Source organism: Puccinia triticina, chromosome 8A (assembly GCF_026914185.1).
Source record: "Puccinia triticina chromosome 8A, complete sequence".
NCBI classification, from domain to species: Eukaryota; Fungi; Basidiomycota; class Pucciniomycetes; order Pucciniales; family Pucciniaceae; genus Puccinia; species Puccinia triticina.
The window spans coordinates 693,469-718,943 of NC_070565.1; the positions used below are offsets into that span (position 1 = coordinate 693,469).

Here is a 25,475-nt window from a genome sequence, read left to right on the forward strand (position 1 = left end):
TCGTTGGAAGCTGTTGTCCACCGCAGACAATCCATTTAAATGCGGCAGAGATATCTATACTCCGAAAACATGCTTCGCCGGTAGACCAAGAGAGTAGAAGCTCGAAGTTATGTCGAGTATGTAAAGAAATTGGCATAAGGCTTTGGGACTCTCAGGAAAGGATTATTAGAGAACGGATGCGGTGATGCAGTGACTGCCCCGGGTGGTGAACTGAAACCCTGCAGTTGTTGAGCTGCGATGTCCCCGTGGCACCCGCTCGGGTGAAGAGAGGCGTTTGCTGTACAAAAAAGCCTCCCAAGACGGAGAAACCGTGAAGACGAGCCATCGAGCGATTCACGGGGTACTGATGGAAGAAGAATTTGTATCGGTCAAGGAAGTTGTGGGATGGTTTCGATTAGCTCACCCAGATGGAGCACCAGAGAAAGAATATTATCGTGAGCAGACTTGTCCTCTTATAATTGACTTGGCAGGATGGGGATGCCGATTGGAAAATCTCTTCGCAACTCCGCTCCAGATATTTGTGCCACAGCCGCTGGACAAATTCGTCAACGAATATACATCCATCAGAGGGATACCGATACGGATGATAATAATCAGTTGGAAGAGGACTACTGGTTACAATTGAAAAGTATAATTCCGTACAAACTACGAGAAGTTATCTTAGCCAGGTTGTTCGAAAGGCTACGGTTATTATCGATCATGTTGAAACTATTTGATTCCGCTGAAAATAATCCAACCTCGTGGTACGAACCATTCTTAAACAGATTGATCGAGGTCGATGAGCTGTTGGAACAAATCAATTCATCAACACTGTCAATCTGGACCACATACACGCCCGAAAAAGGATCTCGAATTGACGACTGCGATGCAGAACATTTAACCCGTTTCAGAGCCCACAAGATTGAAGATCTTCTTGAAGACCTCATGGAACATCAACTTAGGGATCTGTTCCGCGAATGCGACACCCTTTTCACCGGCCTCCATGCCGCAATCTCCTCTGATAGCGTGTCCTCGACTGACTTCAACCCCGGCCACATCATCGCAGACATCACCAGACGCATCCCGCTGATCGTTGACCGCATCAATCTTATGCATGAATACCTTCAGAGATCTATATGGAGCGTTTCAAAAGATAACTGGAAAAGTCTAGCTAAGCATTTTGACAGCTCGTTGGTCACCTTAGTCGAACAGCCGATGCGCTTCGAATCTGAGGCAAAGTTTCTTCAAGCCGTCACAGCAGTCATCAAACTGGCTCGATTGTATCTCAGGAGACTTTCACGATCAGGCAATGATCGGCCCATATTTTTTTTCGGGCCGTCAATGGAACTGGAAGTTGATCGGTTGAAATCAGTCGTCTACTGTACCGATCAGGCTGACCGTTGGTTGCGGTTTTTGGCTGACGAAATCGCAAGTGAAGCAATCGATTTTCATGAGGCTGCGACTTTCTTAATCCATGTTATTCGCGGATGCTACCAATCCTCGGTCGTCTTGGAAAAGTATTGGGACTGTTTGCTCGAAAGTGACAATCCACAGCTGGATCGGGAAATGATTGCAGCCGCTCGTCAGTGGCTCAACTCTTGGACTCCCGCATTTACTGTCGCCGCTCGCATAGCGATGAAAGCCACTGGCCGTTTACGACCCGATCACTTCAATTTCGAACTTCGAGACGCTGACAACGACAACTTGCTTATGGAGTAATTCAAACCTTATGGCATCTCTTGTTTTCATTTCCCAGCCTCTCAACAGTACTTTCATTGGTAAGAAGATGCGAATTTTTTTGTGTTATGTACACCCTTTATGATCTTCCTTTGGGTTCTTTCGATTTTTATGTTTTTTCTCCTCATTTGTTTCTTCAAAAAGCAATATACCATCCATTGGGGAGAATTTCGCACAAAGCAGATGAGCAATCCTCAAACTTGAAACTTTAAACCACGCAAGAAAAATACAAAACTATTGCTCATGAGTATACAAACCAGGCCACCATGGTGGCTGTAGTTTTGGTACCACAGGTCAGTCAGTGTTGACCAAATGACAGTGGTCATTGCCGGCCAGCTTCCTTCGTAGACGCAACCGGCGATGGTCCACAGAATTCCCGTAAAGACCTATTATCCAGAAAGGCTCAACTCTTGGACTCCCGTATTTACTGTCGCGGTACCGGCCGTTTGCGCTCGGATCAGTTCAATTTCGAACTTCGAGACAACGGCAACGACAACTTGCTTATGGATTAATTCGAACCCTGAAGCATTTGTTTTCATGTCCCGGCCTCTCAACATTGTACCGTACTTCCATTGGTAGGAATATGTGAATTTTTTTGTGTTACACCCTTGATTCTTCCAAATAACTTGGGTTCTTTTGATTTGCACGTCTTTTCTTCTATTCAAAAAAACAAAGCATCATCCATTGGGGAAAATCTCGGACATACCAAAGAAGATGAGCAATGTTACTCTAAACCAACCAAGAAAAATACAAAACGTATTGCTCACGAGTATTTAAACCAGGCCACCATCGTTGATGCTGGCTGTAGCTTTGGTACTACAGGCCAGTCAGTTCTGACCAAGTGACAATCTTCATTGCCGGCCAGCCTCCTTCAGACGCAAGTGGCGATGGTCCACAGAACTCCCATAAAGACCTATTATCCAGAAAATTGCACAAGAGGCTATTTGTATCGAGACACCCTTCTCAGATTTTGATGGGACCGAGGAGTGCAGGCTAGCATGCTCAAAGAAGAAAAAAAAAGCAAGCCAAGACATGTCGCTACATATAGCCACTACTTTGCTACTTCATGGCGTCGGAAGTCCTTTATACTCCGTTTACACAAGCTCTTAATATTATATCGAATGTCCAGGCCATTTCATCATGATCACCCAGGATAAGACAACGTTTGACTCGGTCTTTTGTGCATCCACGATGATACAGTCTGTTGAAATACAAACGAGCTTGAAATGTACCCTCAACAGCATTTCCTCCCGATCCATGTCATTATTCTTCTAAATCTAGATGTCGCAGCGACCAACTGCGCTTGTCTTTTCAAATTTTATCTTGCACCAAATTCCACGGGTGTGGGCAGGCGTCTATGAATTGAGCTGTACTCAAATTATGGCGCAAATCTGGGAACAAGAAACGGGTCCATGGGCGCGACGTAGCCGCGAAATCCCTATTAACAGTAAGTGTTCCACGAAAGATGTGTCCAAACTGTTCCCCGCTGGTGACAGTGTGATTCAGGGGCCTCTAGCATTTCGCATCGTAGCACAGAAAAGTGTATTGAAAAAAGATGAGATGTCGGAGCTCACAATCAGACTCGAAGGAAGAGAGAAAAATTTCGGACCTGGCACACAAATCTCTCGTCGCAAGTGCAGCCAGATCATGGAAAGAGGGCTTCTTGCTGCGGACTTCGTCCCCTCCAGTGGCGGACTTTGACATCCTGCCGGAAAGGATTGGCCAGGCTCTGCCGGGTTTGCCAGACAATTCCAGGGGATATGAAGTCTCAATTTCCTTGGTAAACGCTGAGACGGTGTGGTAGCTGCCGTCCGCCCAGAACGGATAAGAGAGACGGCATCCTTCAATTCATTAAGTTTTATGGATTGATCAGAAAGTAAAGCCTCGATACATAACTTCGTCCAATCTGCAGAGCACAAAGGGAAACGTGACTCTTTGTTCAGCGTAGAAGCTCAGTCTTGCGCTGTATGCAATCCTCAGTACTTTAACCGCGAAGCCTCCTAGCATTGCTGCCAAAGTCGGGCTCATCATTCATGAAAGGTATAAGTAAGCGTACGGTTCCAGCCGTGCTACTACTCATCATCTCCCCAAACCCAGTGTCGATATACCCCCTTCCCATCTCACATCTTCCCAGACTCTAGCAGTTGCTCCAAAAAACTTCAGCCTTTGATAAATACACAATATGAACCAAGAGATCTTAGAGCCAACCGGAGAGGTTTTGTCCGACCTTGCGCATGCGGATGCTTTGGTTCTCCGGAGGATTTCGCAGAGGCCTTGCACCATCTAATGGAATCAGGTAAGCTACGCTTCCAGTATGTGTTTTTTTATAAATTCTATGGACGATTCTGATTTCACCTTTGGGAGAAGCTCGGGCTACTGCCCTCGCAAAGCGAAGAAAGCAGGTTCAAGAGCTACTGAACTCTTTTCCGAACACGACCGCTGCCACTTTGACATTGAGCAACGATGGCACAGCTTTGGAATGCACAATCTGTGAGGAGGAGCTCTCTCAAGTTGGGCAAACAGTCGTTCAGCTCCCATGTCATCCAGCACATCTTTTTCACCGAGGATGCATTCAAGTAAGCAACTCTTTTAGCCCTAGCATCCATAGTCCATTACTGATTTCAATACTTTTCGGATTTAGTCCTGGATAGAACTAAACACAAGCTGCCCCATGTGACGAGTTGTATTCCAACTACCACTACCCTCAAACTCGGAGCCCGCTGGTTGAATTGGCGGAGCGGCATTCTGTTTTTGTATCTCTTTCTAGTACGAACCTTTAGGGTACAATACTTTCTCATTTGGCTTTACATGGATTCTTAGAATAGTAGCAAGTAATGCAGATTGCCTTCGGTTAATATCGCGCAACAGCGCAAGGCACTCCTTTGACTTGATCCGCTTCCTGCGGTCTAGGCAGATCCAATGACAAGATGGAGAAGATGAATATGAAATTAGGCTCAGCCTTTGTCGTGAGGTAAGAGACCTTGTGTTGAGTTGAAGACGACATCTCTCTTCTAAAGTTTTTTTGTCATTAGATCACGTTTTACATATTCAAACGTGAATAAATGTTGAAATATACCCTCAACAGCATTGCCTCCCAAATTATTATATTTCTCTTTCAATCCCAGAGTTGATCACCAACTGCGCTTGAGGAAAGAGTCTTTCCTTCCAAAAGTTGTCTTGCATCTGAATTCACGGGGTGTGGATAGTGGCGTCTAAGGATGACCTGTAGAGACATTATGGCTAAGAACTGGGAACAGACGGCTCATTAAACAACAAGAAGCAGCTTCATGGGCGCGGCGGAACACCGAAGTCCATATCATCCTCAGAAGGATGTGTGCAAAGTTTTGCTCGCTCATACCACAATGAAGACTTATTACTTTAACTTGGCACACACGTCTCTCCTCCCAAGTGAGTTTATAAATGAGTGCCTCCTGCCGAGACTTTGTACCCTTGAGCGCCGGGCCTTTCCATCCAAGGAAAGGATGGGCCAGGCTCTGCAGACGAGTCCAGGAAATATATAGTCTCAATTACATTCGCGTCTTGCAGCTGCCGCCCGACCGTAGCGTATAGAGAAACCAGAGCCTTACGATCTATAGCTTTGGGGATTGATCAGAAATAAAATCCTGGAAGTAAAATTTCACTCAGTCTGCTGAGGACAAAGGGAAACTAGAATTCTTGTTCAAAGCAGGCGGCTTGACAGCGGAGAAAGGCATAGCAACCCGCAGATGGTCTGGAAACTAGGCTTCAAGTCCGCGCCTTTGTCGAGCAAGCTGAGCCTCGCGCTGTTGCAAGCAGCAGCAGTCCTCAGCAATTCAATTCAATCGCAAAGTCTCCCCTACGTGCTGCTGAAGTTGGGCTCAGCATTGATGTACGGTATAAATAAGCGTGCGGTTCCAGCCGTACTGCTACCAACCATCTCCCCCAACTCACAACCACTCTCGCCACCACCTCCCCATCCCATCCCCTCCCAGACCCTAGCAGCTACTCCAGAACTCTTAGTCCTTAATAACTAAACAATATGGATCGACAAGACCTGTTTGAGTTGGACGAAGAGGCTGAGTTGGAATTGGCGCCCGAAGGCGAGGCTCAGGTCTTGGCAGACGAGCACGACGAGTGGGCTATGCCCGCTGTCCCGGACGACTTCGACCTGGACACCACTTCTATGGAGAACCTCGAGGTGGGCGCGGCCTACCTAGTGGAATCAGGTGAGATGTCACCGGAGGAAGCCGAGGAGGTCTTGGCCAGTCTAAGGCAATCATGTAGGTCACGCTTAGATCATGTGTTGTTTTCACGGCTGATTCTGAGTTTACCTCCCGAAAAAGTTGCCTTGGCACAGCGCAGGAGGCATGTTCAGCAGGCACTGGACGCTCTTCCCCACCCGACCGCCCCCACTGCGACACCGAGCCAAGATGGCGAACCTGAGAGCTGCACAATCTGTCAAGAGGAACTCTTTCAAGTTGGCCGACCTGTTGTCCAGCTCCCATGCCATTCTTCCCACCTTTTCCACCAAGACTGCCTCCAAGTAAGCAAATCTTTTTATCCTCAATCTGGATTGTCAATGACTGATTCAAATTCTTTTCTATTGCAGCCCTGGATCGAGCAGAACTCAACATGCCCACTCTGTCGCGTTGTAGTCCAGCTATAAACGCGATCATCGGGCTCGGAACTCTCCTGTTGAACCGGAGCTCCTGGCATTCCTTCCTTGTATTTCCTTGTACTTGTATGAAATTTTAATGTACAATCGTTCTCAATCTGTATCTCCATTGGTCCTTAATAGCAAGGAATCTCAATCATTTTGCAACTCAAACGCGCGAGAGCGCAAGGCCACTTTTGTTTCTCCGCTTTCCGGGCTACATATATATCCATTGCCCATGTAGAGAAGATGAAGACATACATACAAAATGAGGCTGAGCCTCTGTTGAGATGGAAAACAGTCTTATGCCGTCCCAAAAGACCAGTAGCCTCTCTTTTATAATACCGTTACCATTAGATCACGTGCGCATGATGTTGCCGAGTTGGAGTCTTGAAGTCGGATGCTTGCCACGGTCGCGCCCCGCGCAGTCGCGCAGCCGCCTAGCTCAAACTCGGCGAGTCGGCTGGCGGGACCGGCGCTGCCCAAGCCAAATTTGAGGCCAGGGCTTGGGCTTAAGTTCAACCTGCTTCAACTCCGAGAACTAATTAGATAAACCAAAATTAAAGGCCAAACCTCAAGCGGGTACTTAACCTGCAGCGCCTGCCCAGAAGCAACAGGGCACCATCCCTGTTGCTCCTGGCTAATCAAGCTTAGCCTACTGAGAACACTGCAGCCCTGCTTCTTGATGGCGAGACATCTCAACCCGCAATGGCTTTTCAGGCGCGGAAAAAGACTTGGTTTCTATGTATATCCTGCAGTGCAGCCAACAGCCTGGCCGATTCCTACAAGCATCTGCGCGGTTCTCCTCAACAATCCTACTACAAACAGAGAAGACTTTATCTAAGTCTTCCAGAAGAGCCTGTCAGCCCTTGAGACAGTGATTCGACGGAGACATGTGTAGCCTCGCTCAAGGGCGGCTTACTGTCTGCCGTGTTCCTCTTGTTGGAATGACAAAGTAAATTCATCGAAGCATTTCGGGATAAACCCCAGCTGATTGGAAGAACGTTATTTCCCAGGACCAGAACGGATTATCGTGTTGGGTCAAGTTTGAGGGATGTGATCCATCGGTGGTGTTGAGCCGGAATCGCCCCCAGGCAGGTACCTCGGATACATCCAAATGTGCATCTTATCAGACAGACAGTGATATGATGTCTTTTTTGGAAGCTCGTGTTGGGAGCCATTGAACATTAGTGGAATATTGTGCCTACTCTGGGGGTAGTTTGAGGATCTGAAATCGTGCGACTGAGTCCGAGTATTTTAGGAGTTGAGTGAAAGTTTCTCGAAGCCAGGCCTTGCCGGGTGGCCCGTGCCTGGCGGGACGCGAGCGGGTAGCCCCGATGGGCGGCGCAAGAACGGCGGCGATCGAGCGCAGGAGAACAACAACCCACTCACGAACACCATCAACCAGACAAGGATGGCCAGGAGACCAACACCAGCATTCGCAAGCGGAGGATCCTTCCAGGCCTGTGAGTAAACTACCATGCACAGAAACAACAGAGGAAACTGCAGACTGACATCCTCAGCGCCAGTGGCAATCGACACCGAGGAGGACCAAAGCGAACCATCGGAGGGAGAAGCAGACGAAAACACCCCACCACCACCACCAGCAACAGCCACAGCACGGAAAACAGCCAAGAAAAAGAACGGGAAAACCAACAGAAACAAGAACTCAGCACTGACGACTGCCACCAGCACGAGCACGAGCAAACCAAAACAACAGCAGAACAACCCATCCAGCAAAACAGCCACGCCACCAACAGACAGGAAAGAACAACCAAAGCAGAACCATGCACTCAAGAGCCTCACCATCCCACCACCAGCCGAGCCGATCGAAACACTCCCACTCAACTCCGACTCCACTCCGATCACCTCCCCCTCCATCAGCACCACCACCAGCATCATCACCTCGCCAAGCACGACCGACTACGACGAGCAGGAGGAACTCCCCCAGCCCGACGAACCCACAGCCCAGCACGAGAAGCTGGACGAGAAAGCCGATCGGGCCAACCCAGCCGACCGTCCCTCCGACCCCAACCCTACACCCACCACCGCCCATCACCCCTCGATCCACTCTCATCCGACCAAAAGCCCCCAACCCTCCCCCTCGCCCACCCCCACCCACCAATCCCACCGTCTCCCTAACCCTGCCGACAAAAGCCAGAATGAGCCCGCCGAAATCAGCCAGTTCGGCGCCGATCACACGCCCGGGAAGAAGTGGCAGACCGTGCTCACCCGGGTCTTTTGGAGCCTGGTCATGGTCACCGGCTTCATCAGTCAGTCTCTCTCTCTCTCTCTCTCCCTCAAATCGACCATTTTTCTTCTTCTTCTGACTGGGCCTCTCTGTATTTTAAGCTTTGATGGCCCTCGGCCACCTCTACCTCATCATCCTCGTCTTCATCATCCAGCTCCTCGTCTTCCGTGAAGTCACGAATCTCTTCCAGGTCGGATACAAGGCCTCTGCCCGCGAACACGCTAAAGCCCTCCTCGCCCAAAACCATCCCCACCACCCGCACCACCATCACCACCAACAGGGGAGCGGCAGTCCGACGACGATCGTCAAAGAACGGAAGAAGGCCAAGGAGCCCGGCCACAAGAATCGATTCAATAAACTGATGAGTTGGTCAGTCCTCTCCTCTCCGACCCCTTACTCTAACGATATTCAACGAGCTCACGAAACGCGTTTTTTTAACCAAAAGGTATTTCTTCGGGGTGGCGAACTACTTCTTATACGGGGAATCGATCATCTACTACTTCAAACACATCGTGTTCATCGACGAGTATCTGCTGCCGTTTGCCCGGCACCACCGCTTCATAAGTCTGTTGATGTATCTGATCGGCTTCCTGGGCTTCGTCACCAACCTCGACCGCGGCCATCTGCGCAGACAGTTCGGTCTCTTCTCCTGGATCCATATGTCTCTCTTGCTCATCATCGTCTTCGGGCAGTTCATGGTCAATAATATCCTCGAGGGACTTATCTGGTTCTGGGTCCCCGCTTCCCTCGTCATCATGAACGACGTGGCCGCTTATGTCTTCGGTATCCTCCCTCCTCCCCCTGTCTTCTTCCCATATATATATATCCGCACTCACCTCCCTTACGTGTTTTTTTTAGGTATGATGTTTGGGAAACATCAGTTGATTAAACTCAGTCCGAAGAAAACCGTCGAAGGATTCGTCGGCGGGTTTTTCATGACCGTTATTTTCGGAGTCTTGGTAAACAAAAGAGCCCCCCGATTTGGTTTTAGGAAGGGCGGGTGAAATCTGACATGAATCTTTCTGTTTTGGGGGGTCAAAGTGGGGCAGTTTATTTATGGGGTGGAACTACATGATCTGTCCGGTGAAAGACCTGGGTATGACGGCGTTTTCGGAGGTGCGATGTGAGCCGAACAGTGTGTTTAAATGGCGGACGATCGAAGTGGGTCGACTGATTGGGGAGGCGATGGGGATGGGGGGGATGGGCACGGAGCTGGTGGGCCGGGTGGTGCCCACGACACTCGTCTGGGCACCCTTCCAACTCCACTGTCTCGTCCTCGCTACCTTCGCCGGCCTCGTCGCGCCCTTCGGCGGCTTCTTCGCCTCCGGATTCAAGCGCGCATTCAACGTTAAGGATTTCGGTCATACTATTCCTGGCCATGGGGGGCTCACCGACCGGTTCGATTGCCAGTTAAGCCCTTGCTCCACTCCCACCACATACATCAGCCTCCTTCTAAATCTCTTTTCATTTTTTTTTTGTGGTGGGGTGACAGGTTTATCATGGGCCTGTTCACATACTTCTATTATTCTTCGATGATCAAGGAGGACGACGACGGGATGATTATGCGCTCGATCTTCTCGAACAACAAGGGACTCAAGTTCTCTCCCCACTCCTTCCTCCAACTCATCCTCCTCCACCTCGACCTCCCCCAACAGCTCCAGCTCTTCCATCTCCTCCAGGCCCATCTCGCGTCCCGCTCCCCCATCCCTCCTCCTCCTACAACCTCCTAATCTCCCCCACCCCCTACCATTTGCTCACTGGTTTTGCTTTTATCTTCTTCTTTTAAAAAAAAATGTTGGGTCGAGTGCTACAACTTATATTTATTTACATATATCCCCTACCCCGATGCCTCCCTTTTCTTGAAGAGAGAAGAGACGCACACAAAGAAAAGAGAGAGTGTGTTTTGTGTGCGTGTGGTAAAACATTCGTTGATAAATTAGCCTGATTGTGTGGTGGGAGGGTCCGCGCCTGCCTGTGTAAGACTGCATATATCCATGTATCGGTCTCCCCGTGGCCCTCGCAAAAAGACGTTTCAATGTCCCTTGATCTTGGTATTCATCAACTCTTGAAATCTCGCTGAGGGAGAGTATCGTTTTGCTGCCTCCGGTGGATGAAAAAAGAGTCAAAGATCTCTGATCGAGAATCCGTCGCATCTTTTCATTGGCTGAAAAAAAAACGAAACTTGTTTTGATGTACTGACCGGTTTGGCTTGGTGGCTTGGGCCCTCTCTTCAGCTCTTCATGAAGAATTCACGAAGGGTTGAACTCTTGTTCGCGGTCTTGGAGCGTGTCAGATTTTTTTTTGTTATGTGCTGTTGACAGAGAATCAAGGGATATCATTCCAGCGGCAGAAGAAATAAATGATCGGACGCGCCAAGAACGTTTAAGTCTCCCCGACATTCTCATCATCCTTATCTTTGACTTACCAGCTCCCACAAACATGTTTTTCTCTTCTTATCCGAAAATTAACAAGTGGAATCCCCCATCATGATTAATCTAGACCACGGGTTTTCATTATTAGAAGGAGGATTGGACGACGAGATCAATGGACGAAAGGTCCAGAGTCGCGTTTCGAGATTGGTATCCTAGCGCTGGACCCGGAGGGTGTGCATATAGACACAAAAACACCGATGCAGCAGTCCATGGATCCTCAACTCCGCGCGCCTGCGTCGTCCAATCCATTCGTCTCCCGGGCCTCGTCTGCCTCTTCCCTGGCAATGGCATGGAACACCGAGCATTCCGACTTTCATTATACCACTGGCACAATGCTGTGCGCCTCGGGCAATGTGCTCTGTCAGGACGGCCTTGGTTTTATAAGTCCTGCTCGTCCGTCACCGGTCCCCCACCCACACACACACACACTCCCCCTGATTATAATCGGATCCAATCAAGACTCACCACCATTCCTTTTACGTCTTTGCCTTTTTTCCGCAAGTGAAGGCAAGCATTAAATTATCACCAACTCCAACTTTTACACCAACCGACTCTCACACATAAATATATATATAAATCCAGCGTGATGAAGCTATTCGCCGGAGTGATCGGGCCAGTGGTATGTCTAGCACGTCAGGTTGCGGGGGAAATGGGAGAGACGGCGGCGGCGCCGCGGAGCTCGTTCGAGAACCAGCTGGTGGCCCGGCAACTAGGCCTCGACTTCGGATGCGGACTGAACCTGAATGCCTTTGGCCGGGTGGCACCTCTCAAGGCGTCCGGCCAGGCGAACCTTTGTCTCCAATGTCGCTTCAACGTCCTCGGGATCATCTCCTTGGACTTCTCTTTCCTCAACTCTTTGACTTCGACCATCAACACCAATGGCGTCTCGGCCTCCGACGCGTCTGTCCTGCAGAGCCACTTGCAGGTTAGCTGTGCCTCCCTACCACTACCCTGTCACCGATCCTTCCTTATCCTTGGTCCTTTTTTTCTGATTGTGAATGTAGGGCCTGCTTCAAACCAAAGCCACTCAGCAAAGAACCAGTGCCGAATGCCAAGCAGCTTTTGCCAACGATAAACGTAGCGTCTGGCTTCCCCTTCCTGGATTCTGCGGCTTTGGACCACCCGATTTTAATCTGGCTTGATTTTGCTTTTTGTGCATGCAGGTTGCGCTTCGTCCAAGTTTGTTAATGGTCGATGCCAGGCAACAGCGATAGATTGTGTCAGGAATAACAAGAATGGACCGGTTTTGGCCCAAGCCTTTCAAAGTTTATTTCGGACTGGGGGGCCCTCATATTGCTCTATCTGCTGTAAATCCCCTTTTTCCATCCCCAAACAAGCGCTTAATCGAAGCTGATTTCATTTACTTTTTCTACTCGTTTTATTTTTCGAAGCGGGCGATAAGAGTTGTACTAATCCTAGCGCTAGGGCTCGACGAAGCTTGCCTGAAAAAAGCGCGGCATACAAGCCGAGATGTCCGAGTGGCTTGACAGGTAAGTGCCCCACTTATCATTCGCTGGCCGTTTTTTTTTTTCCTGAGAGAAAAGTAGGAATGAAGCGCGGGGAGTGGCTAGATTGAATCGTAATGCTTCGCCTTTTTTCTTACTTTGTAGCTTGCCCGATCTCAGCGGTGAAAGAGTTCATGCCCTCGACGCCATACGAATGTCTGGATACCCAGCAAGAGATCAACTCGTGCGGTGGATGCGTGACTCTCGGCAACGGAACTAACTGTGCACTCCTACGAGGCGCCGGGATGTCTGGGTGTTCTGATGGAAAGTGCACGATTTGTGAGTCTTTATTCCTGTGATCATCGCGTACGCAGATTTTTTGACTCGGTTTTCTTTTCTCATTTCCTGTTGGCAGTTTCTTGTGCTAGAGGATTCAAATACTCCAAGCGGGACCAGTCTTGCCGTAGAATGCACCCTCAACACCAATCATTATCAAGGTCTCATCACTCTTAAAGCCCTCCAACAATCACGCGTAATATGGGTTTCAAGCATCGTGAATTAGTTAATGGTCACTGAGGCTCCAGATAATCATTCTCATTTTGATCTTTAATGTTCTTTGGTTTTCATTACGCAACACAACCTCACATAATGCCCATCCATGAAAAACCTCAAGTCAAAAAAATGCTTTCCTCATGATATCTCACTCAATATGTTGTCTATATTTTAACATACTAGATGTATATAGTACTCTTTTTTTGCAAGCCATGCATGGACCTCGCCAAATCATTCTGGGCCCGGACGTCTAATTTTCTCCTAGCTAAACACAAAGTGCCAGGCGCTATAGACATCACTGACCTTCCGATGAACCAACTTGTGATAAGCTAATGTTTTCATCTAGCTCTGGAAATGAGACACACGTGTTGCCAGGTAGATCGCAGAATCTCAAGGTTGGTAAGATGCATGGGGTGGAAAATATCTAGACATTTCTATAACAGTGACAGCTGGTAAGTCTGGTAAGAAGCAGTCGCGTGCAGAACGGAAGCACATTTACTAGTTGCAGGGCGACGAGAGATCCGGCCGCGGTATCAGTGTCAGCGCAATGCTTCACTGGACTCGAGATAATAACTCTCCAATTGTGTCTGGTCAACCTTTGCAAACCCGGCCGGTATCATCGAGAGGCTTTGTCGGAGTCGAGAAAACACCACCTTGAGCTCTGAAATCCGGCAAGCATGTAATAAAGTCTAATAGATAAACCCTACATCGTTGGAGCAATGCGTGTGTACAGAAACTTGAATTCTAGTTCTCGAGGCGTCATCAGTTCTCTATCAACTCATGGATCAGAGTTGAGCCTGAGGATTGTGCTATGGAACCATGTCGGCGTTTCTTCACTAGTCAACAATGTCTCGTGACCCGTCTGGTTCAGCCTTGCTCGGCCTGTGGGTCTATGTGCTTTGGCTGGACATAACCTGCCCGACTATCTAGTTCCGGGAGAATGATACTTGCTCGTTGTAGCGTGACAAGCTGCCCTTCATACGGAAATGACACACGACGAGAAACACGCCCGAGTCGGCTCAGATAACGCTTGGTTTACTCGTGCTCTGGATCGTTGTTCCTGCTTACAAAATCCGAAAAGGGAAACGATAGCGTCTAACGAATGCTCTTTCGTGAAGAAGGAAGTACAGCCCAAATTATAGATTTTCCCTTGGGCGGAGAATTGTTTTGCCTTAGCTCGGACAAAGCACGACACTGGTCGAATTCAACCGGTCCCTTTCCGACCCACCGGGGCTCTCACACGTGAGGTAATATCGCCATGCTCGGATCGGGCAGATGTTCTGCCGAAAAGAATCACATCGCCGGTCGCGGGTCAGCTCGGAGCTTCGGGACGAGATTTTGTTTTACCTTTGCCTTGTGTAGATTGATTCGTGCTGCCGAATGTAGGTACATATATTATTATGAAGAAACCACCTTCGATACTCCCGATCAGACTGTTAGAGACTGACCAGTGTTAGTGTGGAAACATGTCTGGTAGGTTTTGCCATTGGATGGCCCATGTGCTTTGGTTCCGGTCTCTTCAGGCCCCACTTGCTCCTAACTCATGAGTCAAAAGATGGAATCGTCGATGAATAGACATCATCTTCACTTCAGAAGTTTCAAGACCATATGCCTCGATATCTTGCTTCGTAGCGTTTAGTATCCTCAACGTGTTTCATGTTCTTGTTTCGGTCAGTCGAGCTCACTTCCACCTCCAGGACCAAGTCACCGCTATAAATAGTCGGCATCCCCAGCCCTACACTCCGTCCATCAGCTACCTACATCGCACACATCCACAATGTCTGCTATGTATCGCCTCATCCTGGCAGTCTTAACTCTTGTGAACCTCTCACCCGCTACATTTGCCAACCTGGGCCGTGACCTGTACATTGGTGACAAAGATCTTTTCGGTGATCGTCTCTACTACCCATATAGAGATATGTCCAAGCACTTTTCGGACGAAGACACACACACTGTGCACGGCGCTCTCCCCCTGAACCCCGGTGATATACATCCTCCAGCCCCAGGCAAAAAAAGACTCATTGTTCTCGACAACGATGTGAGTCATCCTACCCCCTTCATGGATCTACATATCGATGAGTCACTGATCCCATTGGAATCCATGAATGTCACAACCATATTTTGTCAAAGGGGGTACTAGTACAAAGAAACGGACCCACGGCGGAACAGGCGGCAACTCTACTGAGAGCTTTGATCGCGAACCCCAACAACGAAGTGTGGGTGAACACTGCAAGAGGTCTTGCTGGTGTAGATAGTTACCTGAACATTCCCGGGCTCAACATAGCGGCGGAGCATGGGACGATACTGCGCGTATGGAGACCTAACACGGAAGGACAGGGGGGAGAACACGAGATCTTGGGCGCTTATCACCCTCAGGGCCCATCGATGCGAGATGCAATGAAGGGAATCGAACTCGAGTATGGTACGTTGGCCTCACAGGCTACAAACCGGTGGCAAGAAATCAAACCGACACAACTTTTGTATAAACCCATTTCCATTCGTTATTCTCACAGAACACATTGGCATGGAGGTGTTCGACGGCCCGCACAACCTTGCGGCATATAGGTACGAAGCACCATGTGAGCCAACAGTGCATACCAAACCTCCCTGGGGTATCTGCTGAATTGTTGATATTCATCACAGACCAAACTACGAACGCTCACGTGAAGGCTCGTGTACAGGGAATGCTGAGGGAAAATCAATTCAAAGAATTTGAGCTCCGATTGGAAGATGGGCGACGCTATGGCGAAGTCAAGCCTAAACGCGCCGATAAAGGAAATCTCCTCTACATGTTGGCCAGGAAGAAGCGGTACGACCGGGGATTCATAATGGGTGATCAGCCTGCTGATGAGGGCATGTTCCGAGCGGTGATTCCGGTGAATGGGAACAATAAATTCTTCCACACTGTTATTGTCAGTGATGAACCAAGCCAGGCAACGTCTGCGCAATACAAATTGCGAAATCCATGGGAGGTCCACAATTTCCTCGAAGAGTTGTCACGAAAGCCATAAACCTCGCAGCTTTTTCAGTGTTTATAGTGTACGGTTGGGTTGCAGACTCACGATTATTATTTTTCTTGGTAAATATTAAACGCATAGATACGCAATCACCAGTCTATATTGTCTCTCTCGCTTGAAGCTTGGATCGGTTGCTTTTCTTATCTCAATTTATTATCTCTTTACTTGGAAGCACTGTGAACTAGTGTGAACTTGAATGGTGCCAGCTGGAGTGCTACATAGGCAGTGCTCGAAACGCTGAGTCCAGTGCATAGTGGCCCCTGTGAGAGGCCTGAGTGGAGGAATTGTAGGCTGTTGGGATTGATGTGACGTAATCCTTTCGCCGATGCTTCTCTCGACGATCTTCGCCAATCATTGGACGACTTCCCGTCGAGTCTGGGAGCCTCCCAGATCTCAATTTACACACCCAAATTCTTAATTTTTGACAAAAAGAGAAGTGTTTTCCCAACCCTACAATTTATTGATTTCATGTGCACTGGTTGATTCTTTGATAGGTGTTTTAATTTAGGATTTAGAGGGGCATCTAGAGCTCTCTAAATGACGACGGGAAGTCATCCATTGCATTCGGTCATCAACGGTCATCCCCGAGCTTAACTAAGCCTCTCGATCGGAGGGTCGGGGGGGGGGGCCGACCCCGCGTCCCGAAGGGACGCTCCCCGAAGGAGGAGGGGACTTGTGTTAAGTTAGGGTCATCCCGGCCAATGATACTCGGCAGTCATCGGCTGTCCGTCCTCAACGATCGGGTAATCGCTCTCTCTCTCTCTCCGACCTATGGTCCCCCAATCCCTACACTGTAGAGGTGGGAGGAGGTATGCATGCGAGGACAGCTCTATACTGTCGCTTGCTGTGAATCCCGGATCCAATCCTGATCCCGGAATCCTTGATGTCCGCCTCGCCCAGGCGAGCGCCCTCAGATTTTGGGTTCTCTACACCGGTAACACTCCAAATTCAACATATGTATATACACCTATGTGAATAAACAAACATGTACATACCCGCAGCTCGTACTGTCGGATTACACGTAATCCGTAATCCGACAGTAGGAAAATCCGACTGAACGACCCTGCGTCTGCCTCCACATTGTGCCCGGGTCGGTCGCGTTGGTGCGCGTCCCGACATTGAAACCGGTTCCCCTCATCCCATTCGGAAGTTTGGGTCTGCACAGCGGGGACTAAAATTAAAGCACTCCGTGCTTGCTAACACCCAAAAACAGACCAAGGTGGTTCCTGGAAGGTGACCGGACCGCTAGGCGAGGTCAACTAGGTCCAAGCACGCGCGAGCAGATGGAGCCAGGCAATATCGCGGGCGAAGCAGTGCTGGTTGGGCCCGGGACGCCCGAGAGACATGCAGCAGTCTTGAGAAGACTCGGGTTGACTACAACCTGACTCTCCCCCGGGCCCCTGCTTCCCCCTAGTCAGAAGCTTCCCCACTCTTGTCAGCTTCTTCCCTCCTCATCGCGCTATTGCCATTTACCATTTTCATCGACGCGCACTGCCTTCTTTTGCGGACCTCTCACCCACCTTTTAGAGCCGCATAGGCGCGCAACAAAGGAGGCGCTAGTGGTAGGGAGAGCTGCATCGGTGCACAAAATAGGAGGCGCTAGCGGTAGTGTAGGTGTAGCACTACCCCCTATATCTTTGCTGCTTTATCAGCGGCCCCTTGTTTCATCTCTGCCCCAGGAGGAGAGTCTTCATCAGTCACCAAGAGGCTTGTCAGGGAATCTCTAAAGTGACCGTACTCTGAATGACAAGATACTGAGTATTGAATGGACTAGCGCTGGTGAAGCGCGGAATATCTAAACAGTAGACCAAAGTCTTTCTCTACTCAACCATCAATGCGGGAGGAGTAGCCACACGTCTTGGGTAAGAGGGGCCTAGCAGGGATCTATAAGATCCTTACGTCGGAGAGAGGAGAGAGGAAAAAAGGAATCTGGACGGGCTTACCAATACCTGGTCGGTGGCTCAAAAGGACCCAAAAGATGATTGAGGCAAGGGAGCCGAGTAGGCAAGCGCGACAGGATAGAGAGGTGTTGGTTTATTGAGGATACAAAGAAAGGAAGTAAAAGGTGTTAAGTTTTGATGGAAAGGCCTCAATTGTTGTTGAACAACAATGTAGACAGGCTTTTTACCAAAAACAACTCTGCGGGAAAACTCTCTCCAAGAGAAAAACCCCTAATATATGGGAGAAGTGAGTCTTGGATCTTTGCCTGAAATTCTCCCATCTTTTTGCCTGCTGCTAAGCAGGCATAAAACTCAACCGCAAAATAAACACAGATACCCTGCCGGGTACATTGTGGCAGTGGTCTCTACTCCATGGCTTACTTGAGATATCACCAGTGGTATCATTTCTCTGCCACATGTACATCACGCAGAGACAACAAAGAACCTGACCAGCTTGTGAAAATTGGTATATCTAGAAAGATAGATGTGCGGAGCAGCACAAGGCTGCCAATGATTGCCACTATGCGAGCATGTGGAAGGGATGCAATGAGATGGGTTTGTTTGTATGCTGCTGTTGACATGATTCTGTGTTTTAATTTTGCAACATCCACAAATTGGGCAAAGGATGTGGCCTGCCAATGTCCATACTGAAGTGTCTGCTACTATCTGATCTGGATCCAAATATCCAATTGAAAGTCCTATACAATATTGGCTGTACAATGGGAAAATTCTTTGAATCTCGGAAACTGTTGACTGAGCATCTTCCTAGGATGAAGTTTGCCACAGCAGTCTTTCATTTGTATGTTCATGACTGGCCCTGTCAACTCAAGTTTAACCCCCGGTACAATGAAGGATAGGGCCTAACCAATGGTGAGAGAATGGAGCATGTTTGTGTTAAGAATCAAACTGAAGGCAAACACAACATAGAAGAGCACGACAAAAAGATGAGATGATATAATGATGAGGAAGAAAGAGTTGAGTGAGGAAGTCTTGAGGCTTTGAAGAATTTGAAGACTGATTGGAAATGTTGTCTTCTGGAGGAACGGATAGTCAGGAAGCTTGAAGATGTTTTGAGACTATCAATGATATTGTTAAGAGATGAGTCAAGCGTGTTCCCCAGAGGAAAGAAAGAATGAGTGAGAGATGTCAAGTATTTAAAAGAGTCAAAGTTTGTTGGATTTGGTGATGAGAAATCTTCCGGTCGAGTTTGATGAGCAAGGACTTGAGTTGGAAACAAGGATGAGCAAGACAGATTTGAATGTTTTTGACCAGGATTGTGAGATGAGCCAAGGAAAATTTGAGAGTCTAGAGGAAAACCAGGAGACAAAGCGTGTCCAGTGATATTTGCATGACATGTTTTGTTTTGAGTGGCAGTAGCTCAAGTCGAGGGACGGACTTGACTCTCAACACTTTGGTCCTACAACTCTTGCCTTGTGGTTCCGCTGCAACAAGCAACACTTAATCATTTACTTGTGGCACTCAATCATCACAATGTATTCCACAATTTTCTTGGAATAGAAAAACTGTGTGTGTATTTTATTACCCTTCAAATCAATTATACGGTACATCATACCATAAGTTAATTCATTCTGTAGGTTTGACTTTGGAAAGGAAAACTTGTGATGCTTTCATTTTCCAAAAAAAAGCCCAAAGTAAACTAGGGCCCCGTTTGGCTGCCGCGTTATACAACATAAATGGTCAAATTTATGATGCGCTACCCCCTGCGGTTTCAAAGTTTTGGTGGTAACAGGGGGCAAACTTTGGGTCTTGGTGTCATAAATTCAACCATTTATGACATATAACACAGCAGACAAACAGGGCCTAGATGATTTTCTGCAAAATCCAAACCCACACATACGTGGTGCAAACTTTAACAAGGCTTTCTTTTGAGAGCAATGCCAGGCTCAGAAAGAATTCCAGTTCAATCAAAACCACAAAGAGATTACAAGCAGGAGGGGCAAGCTCAGTTCTTTGAGCGAGGTGAAACATTGAAGGGCTTGTGTGCGTTAACCAAAAATCAACCAAAAAACACTTCATTTACTAACTTCTCCTTCACCTTTTGACATTTCTTTTTGTGTAGTGAGACTTTTTCCTTGGGTTTGCAAATGGGGGCTCACTCAGATTTGATGTGAATGATCAACCCGTTGCACAATATCCAATCACTTCAGGCTGCGCAAGATGCAGAGGCCCAGAAATTAGGCTCTCACTTTGCAGCTGCTGAGACGGAGAACAGTTAGTGATATGCTTCTTATCTGCCTTTGTCTTATTGTGGAATGAAAGGTTTCAACTGACATTTGTTGTGACACAGCAGGCTTGAGTGACTCTGAAATGGTAATGAATGACAACTTGGCATCCAGGATTGGATCCTGGATGCTGAATATACCACTACTGTGGCAAGGTTGAGCATGTGTATCCCCTTGGGCTAAAACAATATTGACCTGCATTTTCTGTGCATAGGAAAAACAGCGGAGACTGGCTGCTTTGGAGTGCTAAAAATGCACTTTAAAAAGCTGCTGTTGAGATACAGGGAGAAATGCAACCTTTGTGTGATTCAAAAGCTTGTGGAGAACGGCTGGGGACCATACTGAAGGAGAAGATCTTTGATGCCCTCAATTGCCGTAAAAAAGCAGTTATTACTGTGTTGAACACATTCTTGGCCCGGCATACCAACCATAAATAGCACCACTGCCCCAAACAGCTCAATCTGCCTGAAAAAACCCCAATTGACTATGCACAATTTACAAAGATCCCTCTCAATGACTCTTTTTGGAACAATAGCTACATTTGCGTATCAAAGGACCCATGGGCTCTTGATCCTACTGTACAAAACAGAATTCATGCTGTGTTGGTGTTAGACCGTTCAAAAGAGGAGCTTACTCAATTGAATATTAAGTTGCAAATGACTGTCTTGTGGGGGATGGCTCATAGAGATCAGCTAAAATCCTGTATCAATGAATGTGTTCAAGGTAAATTTCCTGCTCATTTATTACATGATCTTAATTGAATTGACCAACACAATCATAATCTCAGGACCCTTAAGTACCAAGCTGAAAGATGCTATGAACAATGTGTTGGGCAAAGATGGTCACAGCGCCATGACTTTGCTAAGTGGCAAGCGTTTACTCAGGGACAAGCTGGAAGTGGATCAAAATCAGCACAAAGCTCTACTTATCAGATGGGCCGGAACCATAAACAGCATGCTAGCCAAGTGATTAGTGAGGCACAAATTGCTACCGGACATGTGGTTTGTCCTGATTGAATTCCTTGAGTCAAATATCTATAACAAGCACATCTCATCAGATCTTGATCTGATCTTGGAAGAAGAAGTACTCAATGATCAAGACTCAGATGGTGAATCAGGTGCATTGGAAGATTCAACTGAAACACACATGATTGAAATGGCTGGCCATGACCATGAGCTTATGGCAACACTGGGTTGCTACGCTAACCATAGCGGTTAGCGTAGCGTAGCGCAGCGCAAATGCACTATTTTTAGTGTAGCGTTAGCGCAATTGCACGCATATGCGCTACGCGCACGCGGTGCGCAGCTATTTTATCTGATAGCGTAGCGTTAGCACAGATGCGCGCAATTGCGCTAACGCTACACATGCAGGGCGCAAAAGAAGCGTAGCGTAGCGACTGTAGCGGCGCGCTAACGCTAACAAAGAATTGGCGCGCTGTTAGCGCCGCTGAAAATTAGCGCAGCGTAGCGGCGCTAACAGCGCGCTAACACTATGCAAAACAGATGGGCGCTTTTTGCCGCTACGCTAACACGTAGCGCTGAAATAGTGTAGCGACCCAGTGTTGCTTATGGACAATCCCAGAAGCAGCCATCTCATCTGATCTTTCTCTTTTACTCCTTTTACGCCTTGTTCTGTTTTTGTTTTGTATTATGGACCAATATTAACAAATAATATAATTTCCTCACAAAAACATGTGAAACATGTGAAAAATGAGAGTGCAACGTAACAAGCTTAATAATTATGTGCAAAGGGAAAAAAAAATGAGTGAGATGAAGGACTTGGTCTTGAAATGCTGATTGACCTCCGATCTATTCAGAGGACATGAAAAACTCCGGTGTCAATTGTTGAGGGGTGTCGCACACAGGGATCCAGGATGTCACAGGCTCTGGGTTTGGATTTGGAGCGTCGCGGGTGTGGGCTGGGTGGTAGTCCGACTCGTCCGAGTCTGAGGGGATACAACATATATTTACATAATACATACAAGGATTCCGGGATCGGGATTGGATCCGGGATTCTAGAGCAAATGGCCGTAAGCTCCAGTATAGAGCTGCCCTCGCATGCACAACCCGATCCCACCTCTACAGTGCAGGGATTGGGGGTCCATAGGTCCTCTCTCCGGCCCTTTGCACAGTCCTCCTCGCCCTCGTCTTTCTCCCTTCCTTGAACCAATCTTCCCTCGCCAGCAACCATCAGTCTCCCTTCCAAACTCCCATCTTATCCTGCCAAGCTCGACACCCAAGTCTGCCTGCACGCAGTGCGAAGTGGACAGCTTCGCGGCTCACTACCGCTCCTCGCCATGAGGGCTTGCTAAGCTCAATAAGTTGCTAGTAGGCCTTGCTGAAATTCAGAATTTCTTGCGCTTACCACCCCGAGGGAGGCCCAGTCGGTTGGGAACTTGACCTGCAAACGCGTGCCAAGCCGTATCCTTTGTCAAGCCTGCGTCGAGCGCAAGGCCAGAAGAAGAACAGGGCAAATCGTTTAATGTGCCCTCGGCTCGGATAAACCATGCCACTCATCGAATTCAATCAGTCCGTTCCCTTCCTGTTACTTTCCGGCTCTCTCCCACAAGCGGCACGTATCATTATGCTTAGGCCGTGGTTCGGTCGAAAAGAGGCACATCCCCGGTCAGGAGTATGTACTCAGCTCGGGGCGGATAGCGATTGATATGCATATCGGGACAAGAAATTACGAATAAAACCCCTCCGACACGCACTACGGATTTTTTAGAGACCAGTGTAATGTAGAATAATGTGCCTGGGGGTGTTTTTTCTTTTTTTTTTTTTTGCCGAGTGGGTCATCTGCTTCGGTTCGGGCCTTTCAAGTTTCCAAGATGAAATCGTCCAAATCAGAATAGACATCACCTTTAGTGTCCTCAACGTGTTTCAAGTTTTTACTTGGAATGAATCCGAGGACCTCGGGCACCATGTCACCTCTATCAATTGTCCACATACCCAGCTCACAAGCGCCTCCGTCAGCTATCCTCACCGCACACATCCAATATTGCTTACCAAGTATGGCCTCATCCTGGCAGTCTGGAGTCTTGGGAACCTTTCATCTGCTACATTTGTCAAGGGGCCGGTCATTGTGCACACGCATTTCGGCGATGCCTGCATCTTCAACCCATACAAAATGCCGACGCACATCAAGGGATTAGCCAAACACACAGTCGCCGACGCTATGCCCCATCCTCCTTCTTTCACGCCTAAAATCAAATGGAAAACACTGATTGTTATTAACGTTGATGTGAGTAAATCATGCTACCCCTTGCTTAGATTTACACGGTGAAGAGTTGCTGATCCCCAAACAATCCATGAATGTCACCACCACACTGTGTCGACAGGGGACACTTATCAATAAACATTCTGATTATCCCAAAGCCAAAAGGGTGCTGACAGATTTGGCCAAGAACATACAAAAAAAAATTTGGGTGATCACTGACAAAAATCTACAGAGCCTAGAGAGTACAAAGATATTCCACACCTCAACTTAGCGGCAGAGCACGGGTCCGTACTGCGTATGTGGCAAAATTACGGGACCACAGTAGAGAAGAAAGCTGTGCTTCTGCATGTGAAAGCTCTTCCTTTACTGGAGGACAAAGCTTTGCGCAAAAATGGGCCTATACTATACTCTACTATAACCGGGCCTTTCTGTTATTGTATAGGTCTGGTTGTACCAACCTATACTAATAAATGTACTAGTATTGGCCCGTATAGTATTCTGTGGTTTTTCTCTGAAACAAAAATACAGGTATAGTAACTTTTTTTAAGAGAAAAGTGGCCAAGGGCCTGGGACTGAAGAAGGGTGAGCTGAAGAAGATCAGGAGCACAGAATGCTCAGTTTCAGCCAGCTACTGTATTAGAGCTAGCTGAACAAATATAAAATAAACAATATGTATCCTTTTGTAAAAAGAAGAAAAAAACCCTTCCTTTACGCAAATAAAGGTGAGTATAAAAAAGGAAGAAAGTGCTTCCTTTACCTAAAAAAGAACCTCTCTGCTCAAGTAGCGCACAGATGCGCAATAAAAACTTGGAAGAGCTATAATTTAGTATCCTTTGACAAAAAACGTGTTTACGCAGTAAGAATACTTCTCACTTATGCGCGAGAAACTATAGGTAATATGATCAAAAGTAAAGAATACAAGCTCATCCTGAAAAAAAGGAGGAAAGCGCTCTACCTGCGAATTACGCTCATCCTGGGAAAAAAAGAGGAAATAGCTCCACCTGCGAATTAAATTGCTCATCATGAAAAAGGGAGAGCGCTCTACCTAAGAATTGCAAATACAAAGCGCTCATCCTAGACAGAAAAAATAATGATTCTTCCCAATAATGCTGAGCCTCTAGAGAAGAAATTGACTATAAATACAAGGATTATTCCTGAGTAAAAGGATCCCCATCTTCATTCACCCTGACACTGAACATTGCACCTTCCCCTTGATTATACCTTTGATTGAAAGTCCACCTGCTCCGTTGTCTGACTCTGTGTGAAGTGTTAGAATTTAGTCTGAATTGCTGTAAAATGAGAACCAGGCTAAAGAGACAAGATTAGATCAACAATGAGGAAGAAAAGGATAAAAAGAGAAAAAGAATTTACCACCACGAGAGATCTGATAATCTAGAGACAACCTGAGACAAGAGTGAAGAGACAGAGTAGGAGAACAAGGACACTGAGATGACAGAAGGAATAAGATGAGAAGAAAAGAAGGGAGATTAGCCGAGGACGGGAGGACCGAGGATGTCGTCAATCTTTTCTCACCAAATTGAGATTTGAGCCAAGAGAGATAGGGAAGAAGTCTTGAGCGATGTCAAGACTTGAGGATTGAGGTCTTGAGCGATGTCGAGACTTGAGGATTGAGGTCTTGAGCGATGTCGAGACAGAGGAGCGAACAGAAGAGATAGTTGAAGCGGACAGAAGAGCACTTGGGCTGAGAAGTCTCAGGCCTTTCACAGGGCTGTTGCGGCGAAAACTCAACATGAAGTTCAAAAAAATTTTCAAGCGCTATTCTACGACTCGCTGAACAAACCCTTGCGGTTCCCTTCCAGGAAACTCAGTACAGACTTCCCATAGGTAAAAGTATAACAGTAAAACTAGTGAGTCTTCCTAGTTTCCTTCTCATAGAAATCCTTCCTCTGAAGGTATCTACCAGGGTATCTTGCAAACCAAACCTGATTACCAGGCCCCCGCTTAATCAGGCACTCCAACACCCCTGCTTAGCAGGCCCTGATAATTTACGGAGGGCACTTAAATAC

The 25,475-nt window shown here is 47.7% G+C and overlaps 6 protein-coding genes across 6 annotated transcripts; all 6 read left to right on the forward strand.

Moving 5' to 3' along the window:
* Positions 1–346: 346 nt before the first annotated feature.
* PtA15_8A74 (uncharacterized protein) lies at positions 347–1,698 on the forward strand (the record flags this gene model as incomplete). The annotated part of the gene is made up of 3 exons (XM_053172211.1): positions 347–434; positions 515–668; positions 765–1,698. 3 exons carry the CDS (start codon positions 347–349, stop codon positions 1,696–1,698), a joined length of 1,176 nt encoding a protein of 391 aa, XP_053022728.1.
* A 3,743-nt stretch (positions 1,699–5,441) lies between these two features.
* On the forward strand, positions 5,442–6,350 carry PtA15_8A75 (uncharacterized protein; the record flags this gene model as incomplete). Its single annotated transcript, XM_053172222.1, has 4 exons — positions 5,442–5,714; positions 5,801–5,950; positions 6,039–6,238; positions 6,305–6,350. The coding sequence occupies 4 exons, from the start codon at positions 5,442–5,444 to the stop codon at positions 6,348–6,350; spliced, it is 669 nt and encodes a 222-aa protein (XP_053022729.1).
* A 1,413-nt stretch (positions 6,351–7,763) lies between these two features.
* On the forward strand, positions 7,764–10,330 carry PtA15_8A76 (uncharacterized protein; the record flags this gene model as incomplete). Its single annotated transcript, XM_053172233.1, has 7 exons — positions 7,764–7,815; positions 7,879–8,622; positions 8,702–8,969; positions 9,046–9,383; positions 9,459–9,559; positions 9,642–10,009; positions 10,093–10,330. 7 exons carry the CDS (start codon positions 7,764–7,766, stop codon positions 10,328–10,330), a joined length of 2,109 nt encoding a protein of 702 aa, XP_053022730.1.
* Positions 10,331–11,229: 899 nt separating this feature from the next.
* On the forward strand, positions 11,230–11,550 carry PtA15_8A77 (uncharacterized protein; the record flags this gene model as incomplete). The annotated part of the gene is made up of 1 exon (XM_053172244.1): positions 11,230–11,550. The coding sequence occupies one exon, from the start codon at positions 11,230–11,232 to the stop codon at positions 11,548–11,550; it is 321 nt and encodes a 106-aa protein (XP_053022731.1).
* Positions 11,551–11,618: 68 nt separating this feature from the next.
* On the forward strand, positions 11,619–12,990 carry PtA15_8A78 (uncharacterized protein; the record flags this gene model as incomplete). Its single annotated transcript, XM_053172249.1, has 6 exons — positions 11,619–11,957; positions 12,037–12,109; positions 12,196–12,339; positions 12,424–12,522; positions 12,643–12,816; positions 12,893–12,990. The coding sequence occupies 6 exons, from the start codon at positions 11,619–11,621 to the stop codon at positions 12,988–12,990; spliced, it is 927 nt and encodes a 308-aa protein (XP_053022732.1).
* A 1,816-nt stretch (positions 12,991–14,806) lies between these two features.
* PtA15_8A79 (uncharacterized protein) lies at positions 14,807–16,040 on the forward strand (the record flags this gene model as incomplete). Its single annotated transcript, XM_053172250.1, has 4 exons — positions 14,807–15,067; positions 15,160–15,451; positions 15,543–15,608; positions 15,673–16,040. The coding sequence occupies 4 exons, from the start codon at positions 14,807–14,809 to the stop codon at positions 16,038–16,040; spliced, it is 987 nt and encodes a 328-aa protein (XP_053022733.1).
* Between the last annotated feature and the right edge of the window lie 9,435 nt (positions 16,041–25,475).